This window comes from Lepisma saccharinum, chromosome 2 (genome assembly GCF_977018435.1).
Source record: "Lepisma saccharinum chromosome 2, izLepSacc3.1, whole genome shotgun sequence".
In the NCBI taxonomy this organism is placed as follows: Eukaryota; Metazoa; Arthropoda; class Insecta; order Zygentoma; family Lepismatidae; genus Lepisma; species Lepisma saccharinum.
This window is the reverse complement of record NC_139230.1, coordinates 195,277,850-195,300,585: the sequence shown is the minus strand read 5'-3', so window position 1 is coordinate 195,300,585 and position 22,736 is coordinate 195,277,850. Positions and strand designations below refer to the sequence as shown.

The window sequence follows — 22,736 nt, the reverse complement described above, 5'->3', positions numbered from 1 at the left end:
AATTCTTATACAACTAACATTTGTTTGTAGATTAGTATAACCTATTACATTTGGGTCTTGTGTTTGGAGATTTGAGCCTGAGTATGTGAAACGGCAAATATCTTAAATATTTCAATATATATTAAATGTTATTTTATTTAAATATAATAAAAAGTAAAGTTCCCCCTGTGCTTGGCACCATGCCATGAAGGCATATAGGGGGAGTGAAGTTAGGGCCCCCACATTTTCTTGATGAAGGTGGGGGTGATGTGATCAGCACCAAGAACCTAGCCACCTTTACCACCCAGAGTTTCCTCCAGGAAATAACAATATTCTTACCCTTCCATTGATAACATGAGGGTTCAAAGCTGGATGATTCTGTGGAACATCTCCAACTAATGGTTCAGGCGTCCATTCGTTGATCAATTCCTCTTTCTCCTAGAACAACGAAACATCACTGTTGACAAACTAATGGAAAGCACACTGAAATAACTAACTATAACACTAACAATAATAATTTCCATTTGCTGATGTGACTTAGTTCCAACAATCACTAGTTATCATGTTGATCTCACTGAAAGGACATGCCATTTTACATGCAAACTATACAGAGAAATGTTTCTACACAAGATGCCATGAATCAATAGTAATGAATGAGTACAATTTAGATATTTGCAAATAAATAGGTGGCTTTGAATTTCCCCTTCTGTGATTTCTGGGCTATCTCACCATAACTACTGTACTATACAATTTGAATTGAAAAACAATGTGGTTTTACGTGAGGTGAAAGTGATACCATGATAAGTCACTAAGTATGAAAGTGTATCATTAAAACAACAATAGCAAAAAATAGGCATCACAAATGTCCTTCATGAGTAAGAGAACAGTGTTTGCCAATAGTTCAGTAAAGAATTACCCATTTTAGGGGACTGTGTACATACAGCACAGCGCATGATATTTATAAAAATATACTACTACTTAAATAGACACAGCCATCTTCAATCCCAGCTCTTTCGTTCCTTTAAAAAATAACAACCTAAGGCAATGGGCAGAAGTAATAATTTTCAACTGCTTGACTTGCCACTGGAAAGAGTTTTTACAATATTTACATAAATACAAATGTGTTAAATCCTTTTATAAATCGAAACAAAAATGACAGACCAGGGTCGAAAGTTCCTGTAGTAAATTACAAATGCACTTCAAGAAATTCCCTATTTTTCTTACACAATTTCTTCACTAACCTCTTATCTGTAAGAAATTAATAAAGCATCCACATATTTTCCAGAATGTATTATTTATACTGGTGTAGAATTCAGAACACTGTAACTGCTGTCATTGTAATCAAAGTTACCCCTTTGGGCAAGGGTAAAAAATAAAAAAATTGTGATGTTAAAAGTTTATATGGATACAGCATCAAGGCAGTGGCTGATGGTGACTTCGCATGTCTGTGTTTCTATAAGTGAAGACAGACTTCTATAAAACATAAAACCCCTCACCCTTCCCATCATAGTAACCGTGGTTACAAGAAGCCTTCCCTGGACTTCGAAGAAGCAGGTCTCTGGCAATGGAATGGCAGTTTAAGCACATTTTCTAATCAATGTTCTTTCTGTGTTTTAGTGTATGGGGATCAGACTTCACAAATAGCCTTGCTAGGTTAGAATATACATATCGTCATGTGAGAACTAGAGGAAGGTAACTCCAAAAATGTGGTGTAAGGTTTTTTAAACATATCTACTCACTTTGAAGAGCTCTGTTTGGACCCAGATCAATGTATCTTCCCCCAAAATCAGTAAAAATGAAGATACAGGTCTCCACTGAAGAGAAGAAGTGTAGATATGACTCCAAATAGAGTTCTTCGAAGTGAGCAGGTGTGTTATAAAAAAAAAAAATAGTTACAATTATTTTTCTGGTTCTCACACAATAATACAGATCAATCCATTGAAGTGTAGAACGCCACATCAGTGTTTGCGCTATCAGCAAGCGAGGCAGTCATGGGTGTACGCTGGCACTGTAGACTGTCGGTAAATCAAGTGTGCAAGTTTCCATAACTAGTTTACACAGTGATTTATTTGTGACATGGAACTTAGACACATGGGAATCTTGTTTTAAATCATCTTTGAACTTCAGGTGCCAATTGAGTTAACAAATGTGAAGCATAAATAAATACATGTGCAGAAGAAAACAGTTGCTGAGCCATAACACAGTTTGTGGTTGAATACACAACAAAACACACAATACATAACAAACACCCTATCAGTTCACAGTTGCCAGACTAATAAACAGGCCACACAATACAAAACAAGGACCCTTATCACTTCACAGTCTCCTGTCTACTTTCAGGACCTGAAAAAACTGTTTCCAGACCCTCTCGCTGCATAACATTAGTGGGTGTCTTAATAAAAATATATTAAAAATGTGTACGCACTGAAGGCGACTAGTTTGAACACCTTGTTTTATAACTCTGGTAAGTAAATGACTTTTTAAAACAATTACAGAAGCAGTTGTGTCCTTGCTTCATCGACACTCTACGATGCCAACAAACGGCCGCAAGTGTCTTGCTTGAACGCAAACACTGGTGTGGTGGTCTACACTTCAATGAATCACTCTGTATAAAATATGTAGAATAGGAGACAGCAAGCACTTACCAAACAAAGAAATAATAAGTTGATATTTCATGATATTTTCTTGTGTGAACATGCAGCCAGCCAGAAATATAGATCTCATCTTTCTGTGTTTGGTAAGTGTTTACTTTCTCCTACTTGCATATTTACTTATCTGCCCTTCCAGCTCTTTCCTCATCCTATCCTGTGTTATACATATGCATTTGCTCCTTAATGTCCTTTAAGAGTTTTAAAAATGTAGACCTTTTTTATGTACACATATTTATTGAAAAATGATTATTTATACACAAGCAGATTTAGAACAAAAATTGTAACAAATGAAAAATACCTGTGTTGACGATTACGAGTTTACAAATATGGTGTATCCCAGGGCACTGGGGAAAAAAACTTGACATCAAACAAAGTTGAAAAATTCAGATTTGGAGATAGGATTCATTAAAAATGACTATTGTTAAATCATATACAGATAACACAGCTCACTCTTATCAGTATTGGTAAATTTTCTATCTTTATATTAAAATAAAGTAATCTACTTTGCTAGTGTTAAATAATTCTATTCACCTCTTCAGTAAGACCTTGTAGTTCCTGTGGGTTGTAACTTTTCCTGAATATCAACCACAGTACCCATAGCATTAGGAAAGCTTCTAACACTAAATGGTATACAGGAGCCTGTAAATAATAAAAAAATACAATCATCACAATAATACAATTTATGAATTTTGCACTTCACAACATACGTGCAGTACCAAATGAGGCAAGGTGATACATCTATAAATGCAGAAAGAAGAGTAAAGGATTTTAGTACGTATCAGTGTTGAATGTACAAATACATATTTTCCTCAGGTATCTAAAAGTCTGACATTCTTCAACATGACCACCATCATAACAAAATATATAAATACTTACGAGAGGATAGTGAAAAGTCTTGAGCCTCACAGGGAAGGGGTGTTTGAGCTACAGTTTCTCATTATGATTTCTCTACATAATCACATAATCTCTATAATCAACCCCCAGATCAATGCACTTATGCATTCTGTGCTGCAATTTGTTTACAGTCATCTGGTAGAATGATTTGTCCTGAGCTTCACAAATCTGAATGACCGCCTTTGTTCATGTGGAAGTGACGTCCTCGAAGTGAATTCTTCATAGCAGGGAAAAGAGGAAAATCTGACAGGTGCAGGTTGGGGAAATAGGTGGATGGGGAAGTGCGGTGAAGCTATCATTTCATGAAAATCTATTGATTAAACAAAATTGACACAATTCCAAGGAGGTGGGGGGGGGATGCAATCTGTCAACATACCTATCACAACCAAATTTCTCCCAAGTAATATTTCCTGCAACTTTCAAATGTGAAAATTATTTTTTTAAAACTTCAAAGTAAAATTCACTCTAATTTCCAGTGTTCTAAATGGATCATTGCACATCAAAACAACACAAAAAAGATTTTTTTATCCACCATCTCATAATTTGATGAAACTTGGCATACACCCTTCCATTATGGTTAGAGCACTTCGAAATGTCATTAAATCTGCATTGTCTGTCACTCTTGAGACCCTCGGCACAAGATACCCTTGCTTACATTATATTTTTCCTCCTTAACCAATGATCAGATATCTCTGAAATTTTACACAAAGTTCAATGAAATTATGAGGATTTCTCAAAAAAATACATCAAGCCTAAAAAAAATAATAATGTACCTGTAGCCTAATTTTTGTGGTGGAGAAACTAGGTTTAAAAAAAAACACAATTTTCAGCATGTGGGCATGATGGAACCAAATGTTTTTGATGTTGAAAATTATTGCAAAGACATGGTCCTTCTCTACAAAGAATGAAATATTTATGGTTCTTTTACTCCTTGTGATGATTTTTATTTGTTTTTGGGCATTGTGGAAAAAATGGCCTGCTGGATAGGAACAATGGAACAAAGTTGTTCACCTTAAAATGTAATATAATATTGGTTATTTTACATACATACATACATATATTCTATGTCATCAAAAGTATCTGGACACACCACAAAAACATGTGTTTATCATAGACAGCAACACAGTACTGCCATCTACCACATGGAACACATGGTCAGTGATCTCAGTAGTTTGCAGACAGCGCAAGACAGCAGTATGGAACGGTCTGAGGAACTCACAGACTTTCAACGTGGTTGGGTGCCACTTGTGTAAGAAGTCTGTGCACAAGATTTCCACCTTCCTAAACATCCCTAGGTCCACTGTTTCCAATGTTATTGTGAAGTGGAAATGTGAAGGGACGTGTACAACCCAAAAGCATGCAGGCCGACCTCCCATGTTGACCTCCAGAGACAGTCGAGTGTTGAAGAGGATCGTACAGCGTAATCGTCCCAACTAGAGACACTGAACTAGAGATGGTGATTAAAGAAAAATCACATGACATGGACAAACTTGTAGAGGTGATGAAAAATTCAATAAAATGCACCTCAAGGAAGAAGCAAATCCAGATGTTAACTATTTCTGCTTCTCTTTTGTGGCCATAAAGAAAAAATGAAGAAACATTTAGTGTACCAGATTCTTCAGTTCACCAGGCACAGAAGCCCTTTGAAGAAAGAGGAATTATAGCTTTACCAGATCCCAAAGGTAGAAGAAAGCTTATCCATCCAGATCCCAACTATAAATAAGGTTCTAAACTTCTTTGATGGAAGTGACCCAAATGGATTTCCACAGATCGAACTCACTTGATCAAAACCACTTCAACACTAGCAAGCAAAATACAACATTTGATTCCTCATTCTTTCACAGCAATGTCACAATCTTCCTTCCTTAAAAAATTAAAAGAAAACCATCCATCACACACTACCATTATTCTACTAGATTTCAGTGAAAACTTTTCATTCATCATCCAAGATGAGGTACAAGGGTACCAGTGGATCTCATCTCATTGCATTGTTTCTGATGATTTAAAGCATGATGTGAATGTGGTACACAAAAGTCAGGAAATAGTTATGAAATATACAAAAGATAATTCTCGTCCCATCAAACAGATACATTACTTAAGTGATGATTGTGCAACACAATAAAAAAATAAGTTTAACTTCCTTAATATCTGTCATCATCTGGACAATTTCCAGATAAATGCACAGTAGTCTTTCTTTGAGTCAGAATGCGACGGTATTGGTGGATTTGAAAAAAAGTCTAGCTACAAAAGAGCTATCAGTGACACCTTTTTGACTGTCATCATGTGACACTCAGGCGGTACTTTACATTAATAACACAAACAAACAATGATTATAATATTTACATCTTCGCCAGGGTAAGTGCCAGTGGTCGGAGCCCAAGAGAGTGTATAGGGTAGAATATTTACTACAATTATACATAAGAGAAGATGAAAAAACACTCAATGTACATTCACTCACTCACTCACTCATGCTTCGGCATTTCAAAGACAGTATTAAGTAATCAGTGGCGTAGCATGGACATTTTGGGTGGGAACGCCAAGTCCGAAGGAAGATTAATATATATTAATAATTAATAATATATTTATGGTAATAGTCGCCACAGGTATTATTTGCCTGAAGTAAGCTGGGTTTTCAATAAAACATAATCATTGCATGTTTTAGCTAGAAAATTAGATGCCTCACTAAGCCACAGATGTTTTGAACTCTGGTGTTCTATACCTTTTTTTTATATCTTTCTGCATGACACAAGTCATTAAAAACCTACCTGAATCACAAGCGCCTCTGCACAACAGTAGACGTCATTGTTGTGGGCGATCCAACTACTGATTGATTTGGTTTATTTTATTTCGCTTTTCTACCACTTTTGGTTAATTGCGAATATGAATATGAGTGATGATATTGATGAAGGGACACTGACAAAGAACACCCGTGCTCACGCCGGGATTCAAACCAGGGACCTCTGTCGTCTCGGCGCACTGTGAAAAGCAGAGTGGATGATCCAAATATCGTACACTCTACTGACGTAACAGTGCCGATTAGTAATTCAGACCACTGTTTATTACATCTTGAGAATGCTGATAAACATTTTAAAATAATTTTCCCCAGAGACCATTCGATGTTAAGAGTTTTCAAATGAATGCTAAACATTTCCATTCACACAATATTAAGTAGTTAGATAATAACGAAAAAATACAATAAAAAAATAATAGTTTTGCGGGTTAAGTGGTAGAGCAGCCACAGGCTGAATTTCTACCACGAGGACTTCACCAACTTATTTGACAAAAACTGTGTTGATCTTTTAGTTTCTAATACACATCGCTGTTCGTGCGATAAATTATACAATGCAGTGGCCATTAAGAAGCAGTATATTTGAGATTGGTAAAGTTACGTCAGTCAATATTGCGTATTGTAGCATCACATAGCACGAGTTGCATGAGCGCGAAGAGCGAAGAACTGGGTAGGAATTCTGCTGCTGTCGTCTGCTTCAGAAGGCAGGAAGGGTCACATGAACCAATCTCGGTAGACCTCTCGTACGCTGGCGTAAGAGAGACCATTTACGCACGTGCTGTAGAAATAGAAGCTTTCCCTCCAGAAAGGCAGCAAGGAATATAGAGTCCTGTACGCCGAACCTGCTCAGCGTCTGGCTGGGAAAGGCATTGAAAAGAGATGCTAGAACGAGTGTTGAGAGTGGAGCGTTGCAAGCGGATCGCGAAAAATAGCTATTATAATGCCATGGAGGTCAAACATATATGAAATTAGTCACGTTTTACTTTATAATCACAGCATTTAAGCATTTTTGAAATTTTAAATCTGGGAACACCGGGCATACTGGCGTACTATAGCACTATGCCACTGTAAGTAATGCAATTTTAGCTTCATGCAATGATTACATAACGTGGTATTATTTGTATTTTTTGCATTTGCTTTTCCTTTTATGAATATCTTATACTCACGTAGTAGTTTAAGCATGGATGAAAAACACTACTCCTTTATTCAAGTATAATTCAATGTTACTAGTTTTACTGTTACATGGTTACTATTATGGTTCAGTTTTTATCACCATTATTTAATTACATCGGCAATTTATATTGCCGGATAATCTGCAAGTTATTTCGCAAAATGGTATAACGGAAATTCGTACTCTGATTAAAATAGTAATCTTATCACTGATATGATTATCATAATAAGCAATGTCAATGAGTAGTTGATAATTCGCGTAAAAGTGAGAGTTAGTTCAATTGGCGTTATTAATTTACGATGGGTGAACGAAGCTTCTTCATTTTCTCATGTCACACATGATCACTCGGCTTACCTTGCCGGATCTATTTGGTGTATTCCTCCTAGGTGATGTTTGTGGCTGGTGGCGTGATGAATCAGACGGCTTCTATTTATGCTATATTCAAAATGTTCATTATGATAGCCTCTTGGTCTAGGCCTTGTTAAACAATACTCAAACCATGATGAAATTATTGAAAAAGTCCAATTCCATTACATTGCAAGGGATGACATAGATTTAATCCACTCTTCCCTGGAAACCCATTTCAAAGACTTTCAGACACTCGCTGGAACTCACCATTTCCACAACTTTAAATGAGCATTAATAGAGAATCCTCCTTCACTTTCAACATGTGAAGCCCTTACACTCAACCCCAACTCTACAACTTCCTGTGCATGCTGATGATCTGTAACCTCGATGTTTTATCACTGGCAAGAATGATTATCTGTGGTACTTTGGGATGATATCAGAGATTAATCAAGATGTAGGAGATGCTTTTGTAAAATTTCTTCACCTGAATGGACCTTCACCTTCATTCTACTGGCCTAGCCATGATGATTCTTGCGCAATACCATTTCCTCACATGCTTGGTATTGTACAACCCCCACAGACACTAACTAGCAGAAGATACTTCTTTCCAAACGAGTGTATATTTTTGAGGAAGAAAAAATGGAAAACTTACAGGTGATACTCAGGCTACAACAAGGAAACTGAGGAGCATTTAACTTGTAAGGGACTAAACTGTTGTAATAGCACAGTCTGTGTTATGTTAAGTTTTCACATTAGCTTAATTGTTGTTCCTTATTGTTATTAATGTATCTGATGACAAATCTGAATGCATTTATTATTTCAAGATGGCAGGCAATCATCATTCCTTTCTTTTCTTTTGTTAGACAGATATGCTTTTGCATGCAATAATATTCTGGTAATGGTTCAGATTGTTTCATGATTCTTTTCAAATTCTCCTAGAGAAAGACTAATTATTGTAAAATTTAACAATCATTGTCACATGAAATTGAATTTTCCTTAACCCTCGCATTACCAAGCAGGGTATTCTGACTACCCCAGGTTGATTTTTCCCTATAATAATTTTATCTGAAGAGCTACATACTTGTGGTTTCATGACTTTGTCCTAAAATGATTGAAATTGTATTCACACTCGTGACTGACTCAATTTTTTTGTTTTTATAGTTTTTATTGACGGGATATATTGGTGGGGTTGTGAGACTAACCTGCTTGGTATGAAATGTCTTATCTTCTTATTTGTCAAAAATGAAGGTTTTACGAAATATGTCTCTCGTTCATCTTCGTTATTTAATTTTTCCATTGTTGAGTTTTACCATACATCCATTGTTTAGCTCAAATAACATATATTGTTCTCTATTGTGTCAGGTTACTATTGTTGAGTTGAATTAGAGTGCGCATACATGGCAACGCTGCACTAGTGTCACCATACGGTGTTTATGTTCAGTTCAAATACTTTTAATAATTTGACAAACTATATTTCAATACTAAATAAAGATATTCATTGAAAATAACAGAATCTAAAAACAAATATTAGACTAAATCACAAAATTGTATTGGGGTAGTCAAAATATCCCGCTTGGTAAAATAAAGTTGTCGAAAAGCTTGGCAACGAGAGGGTTAAAGTAACAAGCACTGTTTGGATTTCAAAAAAATGTTATTTATGTTAGAAAAAAAAAACAAGTTTAAAATTACCTTACGCAAATATGCATGCTTCCCATGAACAAAGCATTTTCTATTGATAGAAGCGACAGTAAGTATTGTAGACTAGTGTGAATGGATGTAGAAGTAATTTGGAACCTTCCTGAAACTAATCAGCACAGTTTTCATTTCGAGGAAGTCCAATTTATTGGTAAAATAAGATGTTAGAAGTACTGGGCCCAAAACTCACCATTTCACATGCTGGACAGATGCATTACACAGACTACTATCACTATTCGCCTCTTCCTGAATGTTTGCAGGAGGTTCAAAGGGGTGTCGTGTTTGAGATCAGCAGTAGTACGATCAATAGTAGAAAGCATTTAGGGTCATTATTAAAATGCTAAGGGAAGTAAACCTGACCTGCCTAACGTAACTACGGAAGCTGTATTGAAAAATATCTTCAAACATTTTGGCTGCAAGAAGAAATTACATATCTAAACACTACACGGTAAACTAAGAGATTCCGTGAACTGGTACCTGAAACCCCTTCGTACCTCACACATGTGACCTAGGTTGGAGGGGCAGCTCGTAACCAAGACGATAGTAAACGAAAGTCTGTTGGCAAGGTCACATATTACATAGAATTATACCCACATGTTGAAAATGCAGACTTTTGTACTACACACCCATTAATTTATTTAATTCATGTAATGTTACATTTTAAGGTGCACAACTTTATTCCACTTATCTTTTTCTGTACGAATATTGTACAAAATAGCTACCAGCCATTTTTTCCACAATGTCCAAAAAAGTAAAATTTTTGATATGAGTAAGAAAAACATAAGTCTCGTTCTTTGTAGAGAAAGAGCATGTCTTTGCAACAATTTTCAACATCAAAAACGTTTGGTTCCACCATGCACACATGCAAAATAATCTAACACAGTTATTCTTAGTGGTTTTTATTTGATTTTATCTGTGACACTTTTTCAAGCTACAGATACAACAACACAACCTCACATGGCTAGTCACTCTACACTTCTAAGGAATGAATGTTTGTCCTTATTTCCTCCTAGGTAAACTAGTTTTCTCACCTTGCAGGCGTCATATCTGGCTCTTTCTCCCCCTCCCCTCCTGTAACCTATATGCACACATGCTAGAAATTCAGGTTTTCGTAACATAATTTTTCCACCACCAGTTCTTGCAGCTTCAAATTTTACGTGATCGCCACACTACTGCTACTGAAGTAAGGAATTGGCTTCATCATGTTCGAGGAACCAACATTAGTATGAGAACAGTAAGGAGAAGGTTGAATGATGCCAATCTCTTTGCTAGGAGACCTGCCACGAGCCCTGAACTTACCAGATAATATCGGGTGGAGCGCCTGCATTTTGCATGGCAACACCAGGAATGGACGCTGCAACAATGGAGCACAGTATTGTTTACAGATTAGTCAAGATTCAGCTTGAGATTTCCTGATGGCAGAGAGAGGGTATAGAGAAGGATTGGAGAATGATATTCCCCTTGCACACTGTCTTCCAGAAGAGTATTTCAGGGAAGTTCTGTGATGGTGTGGGCAGGGATAAATGTGGCTGCCCGTACAGAATTGGATTTCGTGATGAATGGCACCCTCAATGCTCATCGCTACATTGCAGAAATCCTGGGAGAGCATGTTATTGTCTTTGCACCTTTTGTTGGGGACGATTTTCTTCTGATGCACGATAATGCACGTCCCCATGTGGCCCAGTGTGTCCAGCAATACTGGAATGAAATGGGCATTTAGTGAATGGAATGTCCAGCTCGGAGCCCTGACATGAATCCTATCGAACATTTATGGGATATTTTAGGGAGACGTGTCTGGCAACGTGTACCCAACACTCTGGGAGAACTTCACGATGTTCTGCAAAAAAAAAATGGGACAACATTCCTGTGGAAACCATTGAGGGTCTGATCAGGAGTATCTAAGGGAGGGTGCAGGCAGTAATCCATGCCCGAGGTGTCAATACGCACTTTTGATTATCAATTTGTGAACATTACAGTACAAGAAGTTGTTAATGTCACCAACTTGAGGTGACAAACAGCATACATTTTGTTGCAAGAGCAAAATTTGTTTGTTTGTTTAATATCTGTTCCATTTGTTGATCATTATGTATGCCTTCACAGCAATGAATGTCAACAATGTAAACCATGTAAACTAGTTTCAGAATGTTAACAAAACAAAAAGATTACTTCAGGATTTGTTTAGTTTTCATGGTTTCTGAATATTCATGGAATAAATTGATTTTGATTTCAGAAAAGGATGTGTTGCTTTCTTTTTGCCTCTGAGTGTATAACAGAAGCGTGCGGTAAGGAAAGGTGGGGCAAGAGCCACTTGCGTTGTTTGTTAAAACACTTTTGATATCTTAAGTCCGTGTTTTTCAATGCCTTTATATACCTTAGAATGGAATTTATTTACTATAAGATATGTACATTACAGAATTTTCATTTCCCCTATTTCCTGTTCTATTGGCTTGAAACATAAACTGGCTGCACCCTTGACGATGCTGGGCGATGCGGAACGACTGACCACGTTAGAAGAAGAGGACTGCTCGCCTTTCTCCCCGCTTTTTGAGTGACTTATGCAGTTCTTGCATGGTCACTGTCCAGCCCGGTTCACGAAGAAAAAAGGCCGAGGGCAAGCAACACCAAGACCGCATCTGTCTTTGGCAAGGGTGTTGGAAAGAATTCATCCACACGGGCCACAGTGTTGCTAACTTCCAGAATTTTCTGTGCATCCGTAGCACCACCTCAAGCGGTACGATTTTCATGTTTGAAACACTATAGTAATTAACAAATTACATTATGAAGCTAGCCAGTGATCACCAGTCGTGTGCTATTTATAAGAAATAAAATCACAGCCAGTACTTGAACATATCCGTCATGTAGTCAGTTACTCGGAAATATGGAGGGTATGTAACACTGCAACTGCAGGTAGGGTGAAACGGAAGAAGCGTGGGTGCTGCGGATGCGTGTTGTTTTTTACTGTGATATTGTGCTGTGTTTTTCTGTTCTTTGTGTAGTGTTTTTGTACCTGATGTAAAAGTATGATTCTACATTGAAAATTTCCGCCATGGTTGACATACCAGACGAGCCATCGATTTGCAGTGTTGGAGGTAAGGACTTGATTATTAGGGGTCTTCTTTCAAAGATGGGAAAATTTTCATTAGGCAGTTTAAAACATCTCAGTACAACAATATTATCTGGTTATGTGGCAGCAATGATCTTAATAAATTATTTTGTTGGCCATGCGTTTTATTCAATACAAATGTAGGACCATGGAACTCGGTGGTGTGCCCAAGGGGGGAGGGGGGGGGGGTTGATGTGGGTTATAACCCCCCTTTTGCCAAGTATTCCTAAAAAGAACGTCAAAAGTAGGAAAATATGACAAAATGAGGGCTGACTACCAAGAAAAAGTATACATAACCCCTCCCTTTCGAAAATCCTGAGCACGCCACTGATGAAACTATACAGGCTATGGTGAGTGACTTGAGCAATTTTTATAATGCAGTGCAAAGACATGAACATTCACAGAATCACATCTACGCTTGCATTTAGTAACTGAAGACAAGTCATGATTCATAATTCTAGCCAAGTAAGAAACCGAAACCATTCCGTTTATTTAATATCAAAACTTTATGCTAATAGGATGTTTCTTATTTTCAGGGTTAAAGAAGAACGTAATTTAATTTATAGTTGCCCTCAAATATCAGGTAAATCATAATTTTCTTCATGGTTGGAATTTAACCTTTTGAGTCCCAAGTATCTTGATCGAGATACCCAGTGTCAGGTCGTAGTTTTTACGTTATAACTTTTCTATTTTTGGCTAGAATTTAGATTTTTTTTATATTGTTCCTAACACATGTATTTAACAGAAATGTTTCTTGCACCTTTTTTTTTCTTCATGAAAATGAAGGTGAAAAGGCGGGAAAAGGGACTTCTCTTTTACGTCTCTTTTCAAGGGAAAAGATAAATTTCAAACATTTCAACAATTTTTTAAAATAATTTTGGGGGGTTTTCTCCCTCCCCCTTCATATATACGCCAAATTTGCACAAATTTTGCATTTTGACATTTTTTCGGCAGGGGGCGGGGGGAAACACCATTTTTTTTAAGAAAAGTATTTTTGAGGGAATTTCCCCCCTTTCCCCCTCCATATGTACGCTGAATGTGCATAAATTATATATCGTCTGAATCTGTGATTCATTCTGCGTACAACGGTATATCTTTCATATCTCTAGGGCATTTAGTTTCTGAGCTATAGTCATTTCAAGGTACCACTGCATTTTGAAGCTTGAATCAGTGGCATGCCCACCATTCCTTTTGGAGGTACAACTCAAGTTACATTAATCATACGACAATGATGCAAATATTTTTCTGTTTACTACATGCCAGCGATAATTTCTATGTGCATTTTGAACTTTTCATATCCTTTTTTGGGGGGCAGGGGTGGGCGAAACCCCATTTTTTTAAAAAAAAAAGTATTTTCAGAGGATTTCCCCCTTTCCCCCTCCATATGTACGCTGAATGTGCATAAATTATATATCGTCTGAATCTGTGATTCATTCTGCGTACAACGGTATATAGTTCATATCTCCAGGGCAAATAGTCTCTGAGCTAAAGTCATTTCAAGGTATACCACTGCATTTTGAAGCTTGAATCAGTGGCATGCCCACCATTCCTTTTGGGGGTACAACTCAAGTTACATTGGTCATACGACAATGATGCAACTATTTTTCTGTTTCTTACATACCAGCGATAATTTCTATGTGCATTTTGAACTTTTCATATCCTTTTTTTTCGGGGGGGGGGGGCGAAACCCCATTTTTTTAAAAAAAGTATTTTCAGGGGATTTCCCCCCTTTACCCCTCCATATGTACGCCGAATGTGCATAAATTATATATCGTCTGAATCTCTGGTTCATTTCGCGTACAACGGTATATCACTCATCTCTCTAGGGCAATTAGTCTCCGATCTACACTCATTTAATCGAAACTCTGCATTTTGCTCAAAATCGGCTCGGGCACCAAGGGGGTTACATGTGAAAAAGGCCTTGGGACTCAAAAGGTTAAAAGTTATATCGAAAGGCTGCTTTCCTTCTTTAAAAACCGTGCAGAGAAGATTTGATTTTGCAGTATGTATGCACATCACACACTCAAGCCCCATACGTCACCATTACGCACATTATTGTAAATGGGTATGTGTCTAGACCTATATTATATTTGAAATTGTTATACTTAACCGAAACGAAAAATTCACCCATCGGTTGCCTATCACGAAAGGTCACGGCACGCCCCTGGTGTATAATGTAAAAAAGTGTAAGAAAGGGTATATTGTGCTGAGGGTCTCAAGAGTGCCAGACAACACATTTTAATGGCAATTTGAAGTGCTATACAATTAAAACAGATTGAGATAAGTGAAAAAAAATCAGGGGGGGGTAGATGGAGGGTGACATGACCTCATTGAAACCATGTGGAACAGCCAAAACTGTAACCATTCTCTTATGTGAAATTGGTATATACCACTATACAATCGGAACTTGCACCTATGCATGTGAAAAGTAAGAACACATGAATTGAGTACTTTTTACATTTATAACGGGTCCTCCGTTCAGCCTTGGGCACTTTGACAGCGGCACGCTTAACGGCCGCCAACTCCCATCAAATCCCATGCAATATCTCCGCTATGAAAGCCGCTAGCTTCGAAATGATTTCAAGTTCTCAGAATTATAGTTACAATTACATTCGAAATAAGCATGTTAATTGTCACGAGCATGAGGGACGTTGAAAATGTTGTCCTCGTGCATCCACTCGTTTTTGGCATGTTTTTAGGAAATTTCACGTAGCTATGGTAACAAGACATGCTAAAAGGGAACCTAAGTTTCCTAACACCTTGTGGCACCAGAGTGCCAACTGAAACACATGGCTTTGAGCATAACTTGTGGATTTCATTCTTAGCCCCATTCCATTTCAGTAACTTTCCAATCTCAGTTCAGTCGTATTTTATTTTAATTTAATTTCTTTTTTGGGTGTGTCAGCACTAAGGCTATTTTGCACCCGTCATACTATATGGAGTCCAGCCCCTTACCATAACTAAAGTGGCATAACTGTAATGCCGTAAAACTAAAATCTTAAAATTTTCTGACTTTGGTTAAAAGCTGAGGCTGTAAAGGGGCACTCAGCACATATAACGACAAAACACAGGACAACACACAGAATTATACTGACCAAAGGGCCAGTCGCCAGAGCCTCGTTAGTCTACAGTCCAGGGTGTACTATGTGGAAGTGAGGTTGACAATTGGGTGTACTACTACGTGAAAGGTCACGCCTTCAGTCGTATTATGAGAGTAGGTACGTGTTATAAGTGTTCTTGCGATTTTCTATTGCTTTATACAGTGTTTATTAAGTGTATAGTGTTCCAAGTGTTATTTGTGTTTTGCTATAGTTTTAATAATGGCACACACGCACACATTACAACAAAACGTAGGGTCTCCTCGATGGCACCTTGTAATCAAAGGGTCCCGAGTTCGATTTTTGGTGGAGGTGCATACTGGTTCGGATACGACTTTAAGCTGTAGGTCCAGTCCCAATTAGCCTTACAATACAACGAAACGTTTTATGTACGATTCGTATCTCATTACAAATTCTTGAAGGGATGTTCGTAGACGATTTTCAACAGAATTCTCAGGTGTGCCTGTTCCACACAGAAATACCATGCGAAACCTTGTGAACAAATTGAGAACGAGAGTCAGTTAAATTTCTGTAAATGAATCATGGGGAATGTTAGTGGTGGGGTAATTGATCCACGATTAATATTCTTCTCTAAGGAAGCAAGGTTCCATTTACAGGGGACAATGGAACCTTACTTACGTTGTGAAATCATTTTGAATAAGGATATCTAGCCTATCTTTCTAAATTTAATTTTATTTGATTTATTGAAGGATTGATTTAGATTATTTTACTTCACGTTTTGTGCCTCTTGGCTAATTTGCGAAGATGGGGATAAGTGATGAAATTGATGAATGGACATTCACAAACAACCAAGCCCAAGTGGGATTCGAACCCGGGACCCTTGGCATAGCAGTGCGATGTGATAACCGCTCGGCCACAGTTAATTTTATTTGAAAAGAAACTATTCTTTTTATCACATTTTGATAAAAATAACTGTCTTTATCTCTCCTTTTCGAGCAGAAATGGGACCTATCGTCCATTGTTGAACTCGTTTTGAAAAAAGGATATCTAGTCTTTTCTAAATTTAATTTAATTTTCTTTGAAAAAAACTCACTATCCTTCAATATTTTTATCACACACTGTGACTTTAACTCTCCTTTCCCAGCAACATTGGAACCTTTTGTTCATTGTTGAACTTGTTATGAAAAGGGATATCTAGCCTTTTCCAAATTTAATTTTCATAACTCACTGGCCTACAATACTTTTATCACATTTTGATCACAAGAAGTGTCTTCCTTCATCTGTCCTTTTTCATCATTGAGAGAGAGCTTTTGTTCCATTGTTGTACATTCTAAGTTTCACATTTGCAGCCTTGTTTAAATTTAACTTTCTTTAACAATCTCACATTTCTGCAATGTTTCTCTCACACTTTTATCGCATGTTGTGCCATTTCCCAGTTTTCCGCCAAATATAGCGAAATCAACCGATTCAGTGTGCATGGCTACATGGACGTAAGTGTTTCGCACTCATCTCGTAACTCGAACCAGAGACATCTCAATCCCTAAACTAACGTGGCTTCTTCTCCCGTTCCTCTTTTGTCACCCTGACTTATCAGTTAGCGTTAGTAAGGTGTTTATCTATGGGGGAAATTGTAAAATAAAGTCAATGTAACAAACCTTCAGACATTAGAAGAACTGAAGAAGAATATCAGGAGAGAAACTGTAGCAATTTCAGAAGCTGAACTGTTGCATGTAAATGGGTATTTCCGAAAAACATGCCAAAACCGTGTGGATGCATCACGACAACATTTCCAGCATCTCTTGTGACAAGGTACGTGCTTATTTTGATTATAATTGTAATTGACACTTTAATTATTGTAACTGTATTTGTTGCAGGAATGAATTTGCAATAATTATCATAACATAGTAGGTCATTACAGTAAAAATTGGCATCTCTGAGAGTCTGATCTGCCACCTTCCAAAATATTTTTCTTAATTATTAAGGGCCGTGCCCTCCCATCCCTATGCTTTTAACACCAGTATTGCCATGAAGCCAGAAGTACACCCAGCGTAAAGAAATTATTGTGGTTTAGTGAAACAAAATTAGGGGACAGTGCAAGTAGCATCAACTTAAATGAGACTGTGGGGCTCGAACCCACACATTAATTTGCCTGTTATATATTTCTTTTAGAAATAAAGTGTCTGTGAATAAGAAAAGTTTTCATCATTAAGTATAATTACTAACTGTTTTCAAAATGATACATAATTTTTATATGAGACTTTTCAGTGTCCTATATAATTTACACCATCAACGGTCATCACTATTACCAATCTAAGTGAGGTTAAATAAGGGCTTATAAACAGGATGAGGATTGATAGGCACTAAAAACTTACAAAATAAGCAGGCAAATAAGAACAAAATAAGTACTAATCGTTCTACACATCGCCCTACAATGCCAGGAGTCGCAGGTTCGATTCCTTGCCTGGGCATGGATGTCTGTGAGTGTTCATTCATCAATTTCATCATATCACGTATGTCCATCTTCGCAAATTAAAAAAAGTGGCACAAAACGTGAAGTAAAATAAATGAAATCAAATCAAAGTAAATGTGCTGAACATTTTTCATTATTTTCATGGATTAGACACTGAAAAAGCTGTTATCTTCGAAAGAAGCACTTGTGACTAAAACAGTCACAAAAGAACACTATACCTGTGAAACATGAATACCACTACTCGGGCACATAGTGGTTCTGGTAATTTACAATGCATTACAGAGAACAATGACGTGAGCAACAAAATTTTTGGATCCAATTTTCTTGCAGGTTGTAATCAATATTGATTTAATAAGACACAAATAATTTCATGGGACGCCAATGCATTCTTTCTTTTACAACTTTTGTGTCTCCTCGATGGTTTTTGATTGATTGATTTGTTGTTTTAAGTCCACTTTATGCACAGTAAGGCTAATCGGGACTGGACCTACAGTTTTTAAAGTGGGATCTGAACCACTGTGCCATGTGTCTCCACCGGGACTCCTCGATTACAAGGCGACGACGTTACCTCTACGTGCCTCCTCGATGGTGTAGTGGTAACATCGTTGCCTTGTGATCAAGGGGTCCCGGGTTAAATACCCAGTGGAGGCACAGTGGTTCGGATCCCACTTTAAACTGTAGGTCCAGTCCCAATTAGCCTTACTGTGCATAAAGTGGACTTAAAACACCAACTCAATCAATCAATCAATACCACACAGAAATGTCACGACACAATTTTTAAACATAAACGCCTACATTATCTGGCCAAGGAACAAGAAAAGGCATTTTATGGCAAATCGTTAGCCTATTATTGCATAAAATTTAAAACAAATTTCCTAAAACCATTCCAAAAATGAGTGGATGCACGAGGACAACATTTCCAACATCGCCCGTGACAATTAACGTGCTTACCTTGAATGTAATTGTAACTATAATTCTGAGAACTTGAAATCATTTCGAAGCTAGCTGTTTCCATAGCGGAGATATCGCACGCAATTTGACGGTAGTTGGCATCCAGGCAGCTGTTAAGCGTGCCGCCGTCAAAGTGCCCAAGGCTGACCAGAGGACCCTGTACAATCATTTAATTCCAACAAAACAGCAAAATCTCCATTACAAAAATTAATTTCCATGTTTTATTATAAATAATGTATGTGCAAATAGAGCAACTAGATATTATGCAATCATAGATACACAAACCAGTCTGTGCTGGAGTATACACATAATATTATGTTTTATTTTCAAAATGCGACACAAATTTATTTACATGAAAAACAATCTGGTACTTGTGCCTATTTTTTACATACAAGTACTCATGATTATTTGTATTTTCCAGTCAGAATAAGAAAAGCTTTCATTTGTGATTCACATTTACTAACAATCACTTTTTTATTATTACATACACATATTTCTGCCATATCTTTCTCTTAGAACAACACCTAGCACACACATACTGCAAATGGTAAACACTAAAAACAGTAGGTACATGGTGAGGAAACCCATTTGTGGTACAGGAAGGTTACATTAGGAATTTTTGAATTACAGTTAGTGGCATGATCAGCTCCTTCAACACTACATGCATTTAAGTGACACTGTCACTTCCAACACTCCACATGTAACACCTTTGAGATTAGTATTTAAACCCGGGATTTACACCACACCAGCTTGCTGTTAATTTTCACAGGGCAATTCTGCATGTAATTAATGTTATGTGACAGAGTGGCGCAAGTATGCACTTAGGAATTGTAGCTTTCCCGGTGACGTGATCCAAACAAGTGTTCTCGGATTACTGCCCAGGTTGAGTCGATGTTGGCTTCCAATGTTTCGAGTGCATACATTGCTCTCATCATCATCATTCCCTGATGATTCCCATCGACTTAACCTGGCTGGTAATCTGAGAACACTTGCTCACGAGATTATGTTTAAAGACTAGTGCTCAAGTGCAGGGATGTTCTACCTCCAGTTAAGAAAATTTGTGCAAGCATCCCCCACCTGCATCACTGTCTCCATATTGAACCATATGAACATCGCCACTCAACTATCCCCAAACTCGACCAAGCATACCATAGCTACAAACTTCCATTTCAAGCACTGGCAAAGACCCCTAATAAAGTTACCCTTATAGTAAAGGAGTCGCAGTGGTCTAGTTGGTAGGGCATCTGACTGCCAAGCGGGAGACCCAGGTTCGATTCCTGCAGTGGGTCACATAAACTCTGAATTTATCCAGCCTTGTCCATGCATAAAGCGGCTCTGGGACTCACCCATCCTCAAATTAATGGGTATCTGGGTGGTAAAGGCAGCCAGAGTGAGGTTCTAGTCACATCACCTCCAAAATGGCTGAGATCGAGAATGTGTAGGGCCCTACCCTCACGTCACCTAAATGTGCCGTGCCTTCATGGCACGGCGCTATATGCACAGGGAACTTTACCTTATATTGATTGATTGATTGATTTAGTTTATTTTACTTCGCGTTTTGTGCCTCTTGGCTAATTTGCGAAGATGGGGATGAGTGATGAAATGGATGAAAATGGACATTCACAAACAACCATACCCGACCGGGATTCGAACCCGGGACCCTTGGCGTCGCAGCGCGATGTGCTAACCACTCGGCCACAGGGTCGGGCAACTTTACCTTATAGTAAAGGAAGCCATAGCATTGTGCTGATCACACTATTAATACTATAATCAAAATCAAGAATGTACACAGCCCACTTTCCATCCCCTCTATGTGCTTAATGTCACTGTATTTTCTTCAGGTAACTTTGCAGGGATACTGCAGCATGAGCACATGTACTGTAAAAACTAATTCACTATTTATTTAGTTCTTCTTTGTAGCTGATCAGTGAAGATTGATTCATATTGAATTTTAGGACTTTTAACCACTGTTTCATCCTTTCTATTTATTTCACATGTTACACTATATCCATGCATAGACACCTTCACCAAACACAACCTGTGTTCCGGGACTACAGACAGATGAACAGATATATACAAATACAAAACCCTGAAGTCGGAGACAGATTGGCAACAGTTCTGATAGTTTAATGATTTTTTCCAAGTTTCATGGGAGAAAGACTAAGGATTGCAGAATTGTAGAAATGATTGTTACAGTAAATCTGAGCCTTCATCAAAGTAAGTACCACTGATTGGAGTTCTGAAAAGTGCAATTAATTAGAAAAAGAAGTGGTGGTAGTAAAAAGTACATTACACAAGTATCCGCACTTCCCATTGACAAGACATTTTTCATTCATAGAAGAAAGAGCAAGTATCGAATAACAGTGGAAATGGTTGTGAACTTAAATTTGAAGCTTTCTGAAAGTAATTAACACTGTTTGCAGTTCTGAAAACTCCTAGTATTTATCAATAAAAAAAAGATGCAAGAAGGTACCTTGTGCAAATATCCCCACTTTCCATTGACAAGGTGCCGGACCCTGTGGCAGAGTGGTTAGCACATCGCGCTGCAACGCCAAGGGTCCAGGGTTCAAATCCCGTTCGGGCTTGGTTGTTTGTGAATGTCCCTTCATCAATTTCATCACTCATCCCCATCTTCGCAAATTAGCCTGTAAGCCTTGTTTTGTTGTGTGATTTCTTATGTATACATGCACAAGACATACAAAATACGTAGGTTCAAATTAACAACATAACTTTAATGCCTGGAAGCCATTCACGTACATCTTACACACGGTTACTATAACAACCAATCAATAACATGCTATAGAATACAAATTCTTCTTCTTCCTCTTATCATGCGTCTATCATCTCCTCCTGGAGTCTCTTTTTTTTGTTTTAAGTGCTGGTCTCACCGTATCTATCAGGAGGTCTCCTAAGTCTATTCGATCTTCTGATTGGTGTGTGCCCAGCGTCTGTATATGTTGGTTTTGGTTATCTCTTCCCTCTGCATCCTCCGGCTGTCCTTCTGGTATCGATTCATGGTTTGGATCAGGTAGATCTGTTGATGAGGGGTTTGGTTCACACTCACGTTTTCGTAGCCACCTGACGTGTACCGTTCGTGTCGATCCGTCGAACAACTGCACTTTATATATCAGGCTGTTGCCAACTCTAGACAATACCATCCCTGGTACATGCTTCGGAGAATTTACCTTCGGGGTCTGCACCCAGACTGGATCATTCGGAAGATATGCAAGATAAGTTTTGTCAAGTCTCTTCCTCTCTTCTCGGCCCCACCATGATCCAAGAAATGGTGGGCGATCCACTCGCCTTTCCCGTTCAGTCATATATTTATGTCTCTTGTATCGCAGTTGGTCACTTTCCCTTGATTCAACATCCTTATCTCTCATTGCCTGTGTTCGAAAAGTTTCTTCTCCAGCTGTGCCCTCAAACCTTCACTTTCCGGTATTTTAGTATTAATATCTGCGTTATAATTTCGTTCGGACCCCGTATTTGTGAACAATGTGTTACATTGTGCTAACAGTTTTCTCCAACCCGGATGAATACTGTCCAGCCATGAACGTCCAATCAACGGATAACGCAGTTCTTCTTCACACAATATAACCGGCAATTTATACAATACATCATTCAATG

The 22,736-nt window shown here is 37.9% G+C and overlaps 1 protein-coding gene across 2 annotated transcripts in view; it reads right to left on the bottom strand.

Annotated features, from left to right (window-relative positions):
• The window catches only part of Spt-I (serine palmitoyltransferase subunit I), a 48,529-nt gene that overhangs the window by 17,924 nt on the left and 7,869 nt on the right, over positions 1-22,736 (bottom strand). Inside the window, exons 2-3 of one of the 2 annotated variants that reach the window (XM_083117826.1) lie at positions 3,162-3,269; positions 319-417 (exon numbers count right to left, since the gene is read on the bottom strand). In XM_083117826.1, the coding sequence (XP_082973952.1) occupies positions 319-417; positions 3,162-3,269 (207 nt within the window). The remainder of the gene's footprint in view (positions 1-318; positions 418-3,161; positions 3,270-22,736) is intronic. The other variant, XM_083117827.1, reaches the window with a different exon arrangement.